The sequence below is a fragment of the Aethina tumida genome, chromosome 3 (genome assembly GCF_024364675.1).
Source record: "Aethina tumida isolate Nest 87 chromosome 3, icAetTumi1.1, whole genome shotgun sequence".
Classification (NCBI taxonomy): domain Eukaryota; kingdom Metazoa; phylum Arthropoda; class Insecta; order Coleoptera; family Nitidulidae; genus Aethina; species Aethina tumida.
Window position 1 is genome coordinate 13,759,364 of NC_065437.1, and position 12,934 is coordinate 13,772,297.

General features: G+C 30.7%; 3 protein-coding genes across 3 annotated transcripts; all 3 read right to left on the reverse strand.

The window, feature by feature from the left end:
- Positions 1-123: 123 nt before the first annotated feature.
- On the reverse strand, positions 124-2,343 carry LOC109600668 (UDP-glycosyltransferase UGT5). Its single transcript, XM_020016846.2, has 5 exons — positions 2,128-2,343; positions 1,225-1,817; positions 938-1,157; positions 663-882; positions 124-611 (listed from the first exon to the last, which is right to left on the reverse strand). Exons 1-5 carry the CDS (start codon positions 2,336-2,338, stop codon positions 329-331), a joined length of 1,527 nt encoding a protein of 508 aa, XP_019872405.2. The 5' UTR covers positions 2,339-2,343; the 3' UTR covers positions 124-328.
- A 1,565-nt stretch (positions 2,344-3,908) lies between these two features.
- On the reverse strand, positions 3,909-5,905 carry LOC109600651 (UDP-glycosyltransferase UGT5-like). The gene is made up of 5 exons (XM_049964204.1): positions 5,681-5,905; positions 4,905-5,497; positions 4,597-4,816; positions 4,318-4,537; positions 3,909-4,254 (listed from the first exon to the last, which is right to left on the reverse strand). Exons 1-5 carry the CDS (start codon positions 5,889-5,891, stop codon positions 3,972-3,974), a joined length of 1,527 nt encoding a protein of 508 aa, XP_049820161.1. The 5' UTR covers positions 5,892-5,905; the 3' UTR covers positions 3,909-3,971.
- Positions 5,906-7,145: 1,240 nt separating this feature from the next.
- On the reverse strand, positions 7,146-12,559 carry LOC109600650 (UDP-glycosyltransferase UGT5-like). The gene is made up of 7 exons (XM_049964127.1): positions 12,416-12,559; positions 12,115-12,349; positions 11,371-11,963; positions 11,097-11,316; positions 7,633-7,852; positions 7,307-7,582; positions 7,146-7,176 (listed from the first exon to the last, which is right to left on the reverse strand). Exons 2-7 carry the CDS (start codon positions 12,323-12,325, stop codon positions 7,146-7,148), a joined length of 1,551 nt encoding a protein of 516 aa, XP_049820084.1. The 5' UTR covers positions 12,326-12,349; positions 12,416-12,559.
- Positions 12,560-12,934: the final 375 nt, after the last annotated feature.

Sequence of the window (12,934 nt, forward strand, 5' to 3'; positions counted from 1 at the left end):
AGTTATATGGTGACTCACTTATCACCGATTTTGATAATTACATATCTGTTAATTTATGATCGTGTCATAATATCTTTACTTTTGCATATTTTGGTTGGAGAGTAGACAAAAAAAATCCATAAACAAATTTAATCTGTTTTATTTGAACAATTTCTTAACAAATAAATCACTAATGACTAGGTGGATTAGAAAATGACAGGAACTTCTTCTTAAAAAATTGCTTAAGTATTTATTCTTAGCTTGTCACCATTAAATTAAAAATGTTCGTCGTTTTAGATTAACATAAAGCAATTCCTAATCTGATTTGATAAGAATAGATACCAAAGGTTTAATCACGTTTTCTTTTCTGTGTGGATTTGTTACAGAACATATTTAAAATTTTGTGAATAGAAAACACAATAATCGAGCAAATTGCCACAACAACGCCAACCAGAAATAAAACTACATCCAAACAGGTATATTGTAAGAAACTCATGTGACGGGATTTAAGATTTAGAAAAGATGTTCCGTTGTGTTTTAAAGAATATTCCACCCAATGTACTGCCACATCCAGTGGCTTTAATGGTAGAGTTTTGAATCTATTTGAAACTTCTTTAACATTCTTCTTGTATCTAAAACACATTCAGTCAGTTATAATTTTAATTAAATAATTCAACACTTACATGGGATTTTCAATGACTTCCCGAATGGTGTCTACGATTTGTTTGGTAGTCATCGTTTTGTAATCTAGAAGTGCTCCTCGTTTTCTATGTTGCAAAGCTTTGACATTGATGACTTGGTCGAAGAAAAATGGTACTCCAATTATTGGAACTCCGTGGTACAAAGCTTCTTGAGTGCTTAGAGCTCCTCCATGTCCGATGAACAAAACAACATTTGAATGAGCTACAAAATTCATAGTTTACTCCGTCATCAAATAACCTGGTATGATTTCAGTTACCAATTACATCATTTTGAGGTAACCATTTACGTACAACCACATTTTTAGGTAAGTTTTCAATGTCACTTTCAAATTTCCATAAAATAGTTTGTTTAAGTTGTTTGAAAGCGTCCAAAAGGGTCTTCCTTTTTTCTGGGGAAAGTTTATCAGATCTCATGTTTGTACCCAATGAAAAAACTATTACTCCATCTACTGAATTATCCAGAATTTTTTGCAAGTCCTAATAAAATATCTTAATTTTTATGACTCTCGTAAGACACTGATATTAAAGACAGAGACTGCCTTACCTGAGGAAGTTTATTCGCGGGTTTGGCTTGAAGTCCCCCTACTGGGATAATGTTTGGTGGCAAGGGCTGGGGATAATCCAACAACGGATTTACGTTGCTCAGCAGCAAAGAAATTCTATCAACGTTTTTCATATATGGTGCATGTTTAGGACCATACTTCTTCTTAGCCGCTTCTTCAAATTCATTCCAATACTTATAATAGGCAAATTCTGTTCCATAGGTTGCCAAAAAATTGTACACTTTATCCATAAAACTCATGTCGTCAGTCAAATCGGAGAAGTAATGAGGGACGTATGCAGGTTGTAAATTGTTGCCAAACATGTGTGAAAATTCGGGGGGCAACAAGAATGCAGTTACACCCACAATTGGGATGTCGGGGAAGGCGTGCAGTGGGGCTACTCCACATGGAAAAATGGTGATGTCGGTAATGATAAGGTCGAATTTGTATTTGTCTTTGTTTTGCAGGATTGAGTCTAAGTTTTCAGATTTGTACACAAGATCACACAGTTCCCCCATTAAGATCATGAACTGTGGAATTTGTTGAGCTAAATTTTCTTGTGGAAATTCATCTGGATCTCCTTCTATGGTCATATCTAAAATGTTAAATTACCTATGATAACTATTTTCACATTATGTCGTTTGTTTACGTTCATTTATTTAGATTTACCTCTAAAATTATGTATACTTGATATGCAAAAACAAACAATGTAGGCAAACATTTTATCAGAGTTTTGAAAGATAATTTAGATTAATGAATTAGTACTATTCATTTATTTAATATTTAACACTGTATTTTTAAATAAAAATATATTAAAACCATTTTTTAAATCTCATTTTCTCTGCAAAATTCTAATTATGATAAATACATAAATAAAATATAATACATAATAAATTTTTACTTACATTTATAATCCAGAGGGTGATACAAATCAGTTTCGGGTATTTCTTTTGAAAATGCGTCGAAAAATGTTACATTGTGCCCTTTAGCAATCAATCCACTAACTAGAGCGTAATTCCAAATATAATGACTTTTTGAACAAGCCGGACTATAAAAGAAAATGTTTGCACTGTATACATAACTAACCAGCAACAATATTAAAAATGTTCTTGTCATTTTTATTCGACGTTCCCGACGTGACTGAATTAGTTGTGACCCTAATCGTTGCGTTAAATAGTAATAAACTGTACTTAGTTCCCTCCTTTGATAGTTACATATGTATCTAATAACAATGACAAATCAAAATTTGGTCCCAAGTTTCGTACAATTTACAGTAATTTATTAATGGATTTTGGGGGGACGATTTCGATTCTCTTTGTTGTAGCTAATCATTAAATTATACTTAAAGAAATTGAAAGTACGTAATTCAATAATATGTTGGATAAATGGAGTAAAGAGGAAAAATTAAATAAATCTTTTTTATTATACTTACAAATTTATAATTAATTTTCTTCTTCTATGATTTTATACATAGCAAACATAAAATTTTGCGAACACAACGTAAAAATGCAACAACAATATCAACCAAAAACAAAACCACATCCACAACTTCATGTGACGTATTTTAAAATTAAAAAAAGTTGTTTTGTTGTAGTTCACCATCTCGACATTTTAATTCGACGTTCCTGACGTGATCGAAAAAAAATGAACACAATTGTTGATTTAAATAGTAATAGTTACACATGGTGTTTGTGTACTGATACTGCAAAATTTGTTGTAACTCACGATGATGGATTAACTGATTAGCATTAGTGCAATAGGAAAGTTTTATTAATCGCTCTGGTTAAGTATAATTTCGAAAATATCATAGACTACATAAACATAAACCCAATTTTTGGAAATTAGTGGGACAAAACTGGGTTATATGAAGAAAACAACATTTGGGTATACTAGGAAAGTTAAATTTTTTCCTCAGCCAAAAAAAGTTGATACATAAAACACTTCCTTTCATTTGTTTGAAGGAGTCCAAAAGCGTTTATTTTGTTTTAGATGAATCTTTATGGTGTTCTTCAAACATTCTGTTACTTCATCTTTTGAATAAACATACTAATTTTATGTCATTCAAATTTGAAAGTTAGGGAATTACTTTTTAATTTTGAGTTGTAAACTTTGAAATTAATAGTATTTTTTTTCAAATCATTGCTTTTAAAAACTGGCTTGCCTTCGACCCTATCAGTTTCTTTCACCCTAAAATATCGAGCTTCATCGTGATATCTGTAGTGATGAGATCAGAGATTCATTCTCTTTGGAACCAGGTTTTCAGAGTTTTACCAAATGTCACATAATTTACCTATTAGAAACATGAAGTAGAGCTTTCGAAAATATCAAATCATATGATATATAATATACCTATTTATATTATACTTTGGAATTGACTAATTTACTGTCATTAACAGAAAAATAAACTTTGAATAAGTATTTTAAAAATTATTTGATTTTAGAATACAATATAATATGAGCAATATTAATTATTTATTAATTTATGTAGTTTTGTGTTATGTTCCTTATAAGGACATTATTTTCTTTTCAATACAATTATACCAGCTAGAATCAGATGAGTAGATGCAGAGTTATTTATCATTTCTTTGAAATTTCCAAAAAATAAACAAACATTCAGTCTTTATTATTATAAAATTCTATACTCATACAAATAATAGGTATTACAGATCAATATTTACAAAAAAAAATTAATAGTTGTCATTATATCTAGGGGGGTAAATATAATAGTAATAATTCGTAACGTAACTTGTTAATCACATTTCTTTTTTTGTTTTAAATTATTACATAACAAATTTAAAATTTTGTGTATCGAAAATCTAACAATCCAGCAAATCGCAACAACTACACCAATCAAAAACAAAATTACGTCCAAACAAGTATATTGTAAGAAGCTCATGTGCCGAGATTTAAGATTTAGGAAAGATGTTCCGTTGTGTTTTAGTGAGTATTCTATCCACTCTACTGCTGTGTCCAATGGCTTTGACGGTAGACTTTTAAATCTTTCTGAAAGTTCCTTAACGTTCTTCCTGTATCTAAAACATATTCATTTAATATTGCTTTTTTTATTTATCTTGATTAACCTTAATCAAACTTACATAGGATTATTAAGGACTTCATGAATTGTGTTCAAAATTTGTTTGGTGGTCATAGTTTTGTAATCCAGTAGAGCACCATGTTGTCTTTGCTGCAAAGATTTAACATTGATAATTTGGTCGAAGATAAATGGTATTCCAATGATAGGAACTCCGTGGAATAAAGCTTCTTGGGTACTTAAGGCTCCTCCATGTCCGATGAACAGAACAACGTCTGGATGTGCTAGAAAATCAATCAAAATTATTTCTCTAACATAAAAAACTATTATTTATTTAGTTTACCAATTACGTCGTTTTGTGGTAACCATTTACGTACGATGACATTTTTAGGTAAGCCTTTAATGTCACTTTCAAATTTCCATAAAACAGTTTGTTTCAGTTGCTTGAATGCTTCCAAGAGAGCTTTTCTCTTTTCTGGTGAAATTTTGTCTGATCGCATGTTTGTGCCCAACGAAAAAACTATTATACCATCCTTTGAGTTGTCCATAATTTTTTGTAAATCCTGATAAAATATATATGATAAATCATTGAAATGAAAAATTAACCTATGTATAGAAACTTCTACTTTTAAAAATCAGAAATTTCTTTACCTCAGGAAGTTTTTGGGCTGGTTTGGCTTGAAGTCCTCCAACTGGGATAATATTCGGAGGTAAAGGCTGAGGATAATCCAACAACGGATTCGTATTGCTCAATAACAAAGAAATTCTATCAACGTTCTTCATATAAGGTGCGTGCTTCAATCCGTATTTCTTTACAGCCGCCTCCTCAAATTCGTTCCAGTAGTAATAATATACGATTTCAGTCCAGTAGGTCCCCAAAAAATTGTACACCCTCTCCATAAAACTCATGTTATCTATTAACACAGAAAAGTACTGCGGTATGTATGCAGGTTGTAAATTGTTGCCGAAAATGTGTGAAAATTCCGGTGGTAATAGAAATGGCGTCACCCCTACAACTGGGATGTCAGGGAAGGCGTGAAGTGGTGCTACTCCACATGGAAAAATAGTGAAGTCAGTAATGACAAGGTCGAATTTATATTTGTCTTTGTCCCGCAGAATTGAGTCCAGTTGTTCAGATTTATAAACAAAATCACACATTTCCCCCATTAAAACCATATAGAATATAATTTGTTCAGCTAAGTTTCCTTCTGGAAATCCTTCCGGATCTCCTTCTATGGTATAATCTAAAGAAAAAGAACAATCTATGTAGAATAACAATTTTTAATTTTAATGTTAACGACTCATCTTCACATTTATTTTATTTATTGTGTACAAAAATTAATTTCAGATAAACAATTTACTATAATAATTCTTGTCTAGTCCTTTACAGAAATAAATAAATTAGACAAAATATCTTGTTTACTTACATTTATAATCTACAGGATGATACAAATCAGTCTCTGGTTTTTGTTTCGCAAATGCATCGAAAAATGTTACATTATGACCTTTAGCAATTAATCCACTGGCCAGAGCGTAATTCCAAATGAAATGACTTTTGGAACACAATGAATTGAAGAAAAAGATGTTTGCACTGTGGGCATAATTGACCAATAACAATATTAAAAATAATCGTACCATTTTGCTTCGACGTGCCGGACACGACTAAAAAGGTTAGAACCACAAATGTTGGGTTAAATAGAAATAGATAAATTCAGATACGTTTAATATTTTTATATTTAATAGTTATGTATACGATGTTTGTCCGTTGAGATAGCACAATTTAGTCTCGAATGATATTTGGAAACTATAAACTCACGACGATAAATTAACTGATTGTGAACTGAAATTTTTACCACTGCAAAAATTAAAATTTTATTATCTCGAATCAAAATATTTTTATTATTCAAGATCAATATATTTATATTATATTATTTAAAATCACGAGTGCCAACTTCTTTATAAACAAGTACCAACTTCGAAACTGTATATGTATGTATATATTTATTTATAACAAATTCCTAATCATATTTCTTTTTTTGATTTGATGTATTATAGAACAAATTTAAAATTTGTCGTACTGAGAATACTATGACCCAACAAATGGCAATCAAAAACAAAATTACATCCAAACAAGTGTACTGCAGGAAAGTCATGTGACGAGATTTAAGATTTAGAAACGATGTTCCGTTGTGTTTTAGGGAGTATTCCATCCAATATACTGTTGCATCCAGTGGATTTAACGACAGATTTCTGAATCTTTCTGAAACTTGTTTAACATTCTGCTTGTATCTGAAAAATTTGAATAAATAAGTATCATTAAAATGTTTAATAAACTAACGTAGTTTTATTAATAACTTTTCCAATAGTTTCAACTAATTTTTCTATAGTCATCGTTTTGTAATCTTGTCGAAGATAAATGGCACTCCAATAACTAGAACATAGTGGTACAAAGCTTCTTAAGTGCTTAAAGCTCCTCCATATCAGATGAATAAATAGAACAACGCTTGAATGGCTAGGAAAATAGTAAAATTAAGACCTTCCATTTACAAAGTAAGTCATTTTCAGGTAACCATTTACGTTCGATGACATTTTTGGGTAAGTACTGAACGTCACGTTCAAATTTCCATAAAACAATTTATCTCAGTTGTTTGAAGGCGTCCAAGAGAGCTTTTCTCTTTTCTGGTGAAAATTTATCTGATCTCACATTTGTACCCAGGGAAAATATTATTACACCATCTTTTGAGTCATCCATATTTTTTTATAAATACTAATAAAATAAGTATATTTATCCAAACCATTCAAAATATTTTTCATATACCACATCTATTTTTAAGAGTCTCCAATAGAAATGTAAAAACTTTAGAAGCTTTTTTGCTGGTGTGGCATGAAGTCCTACAACTGATGCAATGTTTCGAGGCAAGGGCTGGGGATAATCCAACAACGGATATATTGGCCAACAACAAAGTGATTCTGTTAACAGATTTCAATTAAATGGACGGATGAAATAAACAGAAACTTATACAAATATTTTTATTAAAAACACAAATTTCTAATCAATTTTATTCTTCTGTGATTTTTTATATAATAAATATAAGACTTTTCTAACACTAAATATAAAAATACTGCAAATTGCAAAAACAACGCCAACCAAAAACAAAACTACATCCAAACAAGTGTATTGTAAAAAGTTCATGTGACGCGATTTAAGATTTAAAAAAGATGTTCCATTATGTTTTAAAGCGTATTCCACCCAATGCACTGCCGCATCTAAAGGCTTTAATGGTAGACTTTTGAATCTTTCTGAAACTTCTTTAACGTTTTTCTTGTATCTGAAACACCTTAAATCAATAATAATCATTAAAACCGCCATCAGACTCACATTGGATTATCAATCACTTCACGAATGGTATCCACAATTTGTTTGCTAGTCATTGTCTCGTAATCTAGAAGTGCTCCGCGTTGTCTTTGTTGTAAAGCTTTGACATTGATTATTTGATCGAAGAAAAATGGTACTCCAACTATTGGTACTCCGTGGTACAAAGCCTCTTGTGTGCTTAGAGCTCCCCCATGACCAATGAACAAAACAACATTTGGATGTGCTACAAATATAATAAAATTTATTCTACCATCAAAAAAAAACCTATCGTTACGTTTTCAATTACCAATTACGTCGTTTTGTGGTAACCATTTACGTACGATGACATTTTTAGGCAAGTCTTCGATGTCACTTTCAAATTTCCATAAAATAGTTTGCTTAAGTTGTTTGAAAGCGTTCAAAAGGGTTTGCCTTTTTTCAAGTGAAAGTTTATCAGACCTCACGTTTGTGCCCAAGGAAAAAATTATTACTCCATCTTTTGCATTGTCCAGAATCTTTTGCAAGTCCTAATTAAATAAATATTTTAGCCTAAATCATTAAAATTATTTATGTGTCAAGAACTCTTTTTAAGAATATACTTAAAAATCTACAATGACAAGATCGAAATATATTTTTTATAAAATATTGTTTGTAATGAAATGTAAGTATATTATTGGAAGTTTAAGAGTCTCTAATAGACTTTTTCCCAAAACAGTGTCCTTAATAGCCATAAATTGATTTACCTGGGGTAGTTGCTTTGCAGGCTTAGCTTGAAGTCCTCCAACTGGAATAATATTAGGAGGCAACGGCTGAGGATAATCTAACAACGGATTGGTGTTGCTCAACAACAAAGAGACCCTATCAATGTTTTCCATATATGGTGCGTCTTTTACTCCATATTTCTCTTTAGCTGCCTCTTCAAATACGTTCTGGTGATAATAGTAACCAAATTCAATCCCATAGACCGTCAAAAAATTGTAGACTCGCTCCATAAAACTCATGTCATCAGTCACATCGGCAAAGTAATGAGGAACATATGAGGGTTGCAAATTGGTGCCAAAAATATGCAAATACTCGGGAGGTAACAAAAATGGAGTCACACCTACTATAGGTACTTCGGGGAAGGCGTGAAGTGGTGCTACTCCACAAGGAAAAATTGTTAGATCGACAATAATGAGATCGAATTTGTATTTGTCTTTGTTATGCAAGATTGAGTCTAGATTTTCAGATTTGTAGACAAACTCACACGCTTGTCCCATTAAGGACATAAACTCTGAGATTTTATGAACAAAATTTCCTTTAGAAAATTCTTCCGGGCTACCCTCTATTTCCATATCTAAAAGATAAATAATTGAACAATAATTAATCTGATAATAACAAGTTTGCCACATTTTAAATTTAATAGTTATTTAAATTTATATAAGTATGTACAACAATTCAGGATAATTGTTAACAAATAATTTTAATTCTAAATTGCATTTTAAAAATTAAAATAAAAAAACTTACATTCATAATCCACAGGATGATACAAATCGGATTCTGGTATTTGTTTCGAAAAAGCGTCGAAAAAAGTTACATTATGCCCTTTAACAATTAATCCACTAATTAGAGTATAATGCCATATAAAATGACTTTTGGAACACACTGGATTGTAAAAGAAAATGTTCGCACTGTAGACGAAATTGACTAACAGCAATATTAAAAATAATCTCGACATTTTAATTCGACGTTCTCGACGTGACTGAAATAAATAAACCCAATTGTTGATATAAATAGTAAATCATATGTGATTAGTTAAGTTGATGTTTGTATACTGATACCGCAAAATTTTGTTGTAACTCACTGTGATGAATTAACTGATTGTGAGACGATTGCATAAGGAAAGTTTTACTAATCGCTCTGGTTAAGTATATAAGATATTAAACTACATAATAGTTTGTGAGAATTTTTTTATTAATTCAAATTTGAGATGTTAACATTTGATAAGATCTCGATTAGTTTACTCCAATTATTGGAACTTTGGGGAAGAAAACTTAGTGGATGATACGAAGGAAACATTCGGAGGTGCAAGAATAGTTCAATTTATTTCTCAACTAAAAAAAAACTGTCGGCAAGTTTTCAATTTTATTAAATAGGTCGTTTTGAAATAACCAAATTTAGGTACGATGACCTTTTTCGGCAAGTTTTTAATGTCACCATCAAATTTAACATAAAACACTTTGTAAAATGTTTGAAAGCGTCTAACAGAATTTTAGGTGAATGTTTAATCAGGTTTGTGCTAAACAAAAAGCCGAAAATTGTGATGTCTGTAATGATAAGCTTGGACTTTTTTTTTGTTCAGGTTTCCAGTAAGTTACTGAGATTAATTCCAAAGAAAATTACTTTTTGAACATTTGGTTAGTAAAAAATGTTGACATTGTACATGACAAGTGGTAATATTAAAAATAATCATTTTCTATTGTCTATTTCTATTGTTGAGCTGAAGAATAATAATTTTATCACAACTAGTTAGTCCGATAATTGCACACATGTTTGTCCACTTACAAAATAAAATTTGAGTATTTGATATGTTATAATGGTTAAACTAATTTTAGAAGATTGATGTCATTAATAATAAAATAAAGTATGTATAGTATTTAAAAATTTATTTGTTAAAATTAGATGAGTAGTGCAGTGTTATAAGCTATTCATTTATGACATTAAATAATCTTCTAGAATATATTCAAGCTTTATTATTATAAAATTCGGTATTTATACAAAAAATAGGTATAACAAGTCAATATATATAAAATAAATTAAAGTTTAAGTATCTAGTTCACTTCAGAATTGTTTGTTGTCCTTATAATAGTCAGGAAAACTTTAATAATTATTCTTTATTAATCACACTTATTCTTTTGTTTTAAGTTATTATTCAATAAATTTAAAATTTTGCGTGCCGAAAACACAGTAATCCAAGAAATTGTAACAATAACGCCAATCAGGAACAAAATAACATCAAAACAAGTGTATTGTAAAAAGGTCATGTGACGAGATTTAAGATTTAAGAAAGATGTTCCATTGTGTTTTAAAGAGTATTCCACCCAATCTACTGCTGTATCTAATGGCTTAGTTGGCAGACTTCTGAATCTGTCTGAAAGTTCCTTAACGTTCTTTTTGTACCTAAAACACATTCTTTCAATAACAATCGTTAAAATTTTAATCAACTTTACGTTGGATTATTAATGACTTCTCGAATTGTGTCCAAGATTTGTTGGGTAGTCATAGTTTTATAGTATATTATAGCACCACGTTGTTTTTGCTGCAAAGATTTAGCATTGATAAATTGGTCCAAGAAAAATGGCATTCCAATGACTGGAACTCCATGGTACAAAGCTTCTTGGGTACTTAAAGCCCCTCCATGTCCGATGAAGAGAACAACATTTGGATGTGCTAGAAATGTAACCAAATTTACTCCTCCAACAAAATTCATTTGTTATGTTGCTATATACCAATTACGTCGTTTTGAGGTAACCATTTACGTACGATGACATTTTTGGGTAAGTTTTGAATGTCACTTTCAAACTTCCATAAAACAGTTTGTTTCAGTTGTTTGAAGGCCTCCAAAAGAGCTTCTCTCTTTTCAGGCGAAAGCTTATCTGATCTCATATTTGTGCCCAATGAAAACACTATTACACCCTCTTTTGAATCGTCCATAAATTTTTGCAAATCCTAATAAAATATAAACGGTTAATCACTCAAATAATTTATCAGAAATTTCTTTACCTCGGGAAGTTTATTTGCTGGTTTGGCTTGGAGTCCTCCAACTGGGATAATATTCGGGGGTAAGGGCTGGGGATAATCTAACAAGGGATTTGTGTTGCTCAATAACAAAGATATTCTATCAACATATTTCATATATGGTGCGTGTTTCGATCCATATTTCTTTACAGCAGCATTCTCAAATTCATTCCAGTAATAATAAAATCCCAATTCAGCCACGTAGGTCGCCACAAAATTGTTCACCCTTTCCATAAAACTCATGTCGTCTACCAACCCGGAAAAGTATTGGGGAATGTATGCAGGTTGTAAATTGTTGCCGAAAATGTGCGAAAATTCGGGTGGCAACAAAAATGGAGTCGCTCCTACAACTGGTATGTCAGGAAAGGCGTGAAGCGGTGCTACTCCACATGGAAAAATTGTGATGTCGGTAATGATGAGGTCGAAATTGTATCTGTCTTTGTCTCGCAGAATTGAGTCGAGGTGTTCAGATTTATAAACAAAATCACACATTTCTCCCATTATAGACATATATAATAATACTTGTTCAGCAATATTTCCCTCTGGAAATTCGTCCGGGTTTCCTTCAAAGGTGAAATCTATGAAGAAGGATGTAGAAAAAGAGTAATAATTTTAATAAATACCTTACTTAATCTCGATTAGTTTATTTATTGTATGCAAAAATATATTTCAAATAAATAATTTTATAATTGTTGTATATTGATAAAATTATTAAAAATTTTTACTTGCATTTATAATCTAGAGGATGATACAAATCTGTCTCTGGTTTCTGTTTCGCAAATGCATCGAAAAATGTTACATTGTGTCCTTTGGCAATTAATCCACTAGCCAGAGCGTAATTCCAAATGAAATGACTTTTAGAACACAACGGATTGTAGAAAAAGATGTTCGCACTGCAGACATAATTGACCAATAAGAATATTAAAACTAATCGACTCATTTTGCTTCGACGTATCCGACACGACTAAAAAGATTAGAACCACAATTGTTAAGTTAAATAGTAATAGATAAATTGAGATACTTTTAATACTTTTGATAGTTATATATGATGTTTGTCCATTGAGATAGCACAATTTAGTCTCGAGTGATATTTAGAAACTGTAAACTCACGACGATAAATTAACTGATTGCAAGGCAAAATATATACTATTGCAAAAGGAACGTTTTATTATCTCTGTTGTCAAAATATTGTATATCTTAATATTTTTATTAATCAAGATCAAGATATTTATATTATTATGGTTGGGATCACGTTAACCAACTTCTTTATAATTACGTACCAACATTGAAACATTTAAATTTTCATAGTAAATATTCTTAATATATGTTTTTTTATTCAGAAAAGGCAAAATGTTTCAAAGACGCAGTCCTAATGGAAGGTGAAGACGGATTGTTAAGAAGTCCCAAAAAAGTACAAAACTCAAATATAGTTCCTTTATTAAAAAAAATTAAAGTTGGCAGTTATAGAGACTGCCGATAGAAGTGAAAACTTTTAGTATTAGTGAAATTACATAATGTTTGAATTAAATTTATTAACATCAATATGATT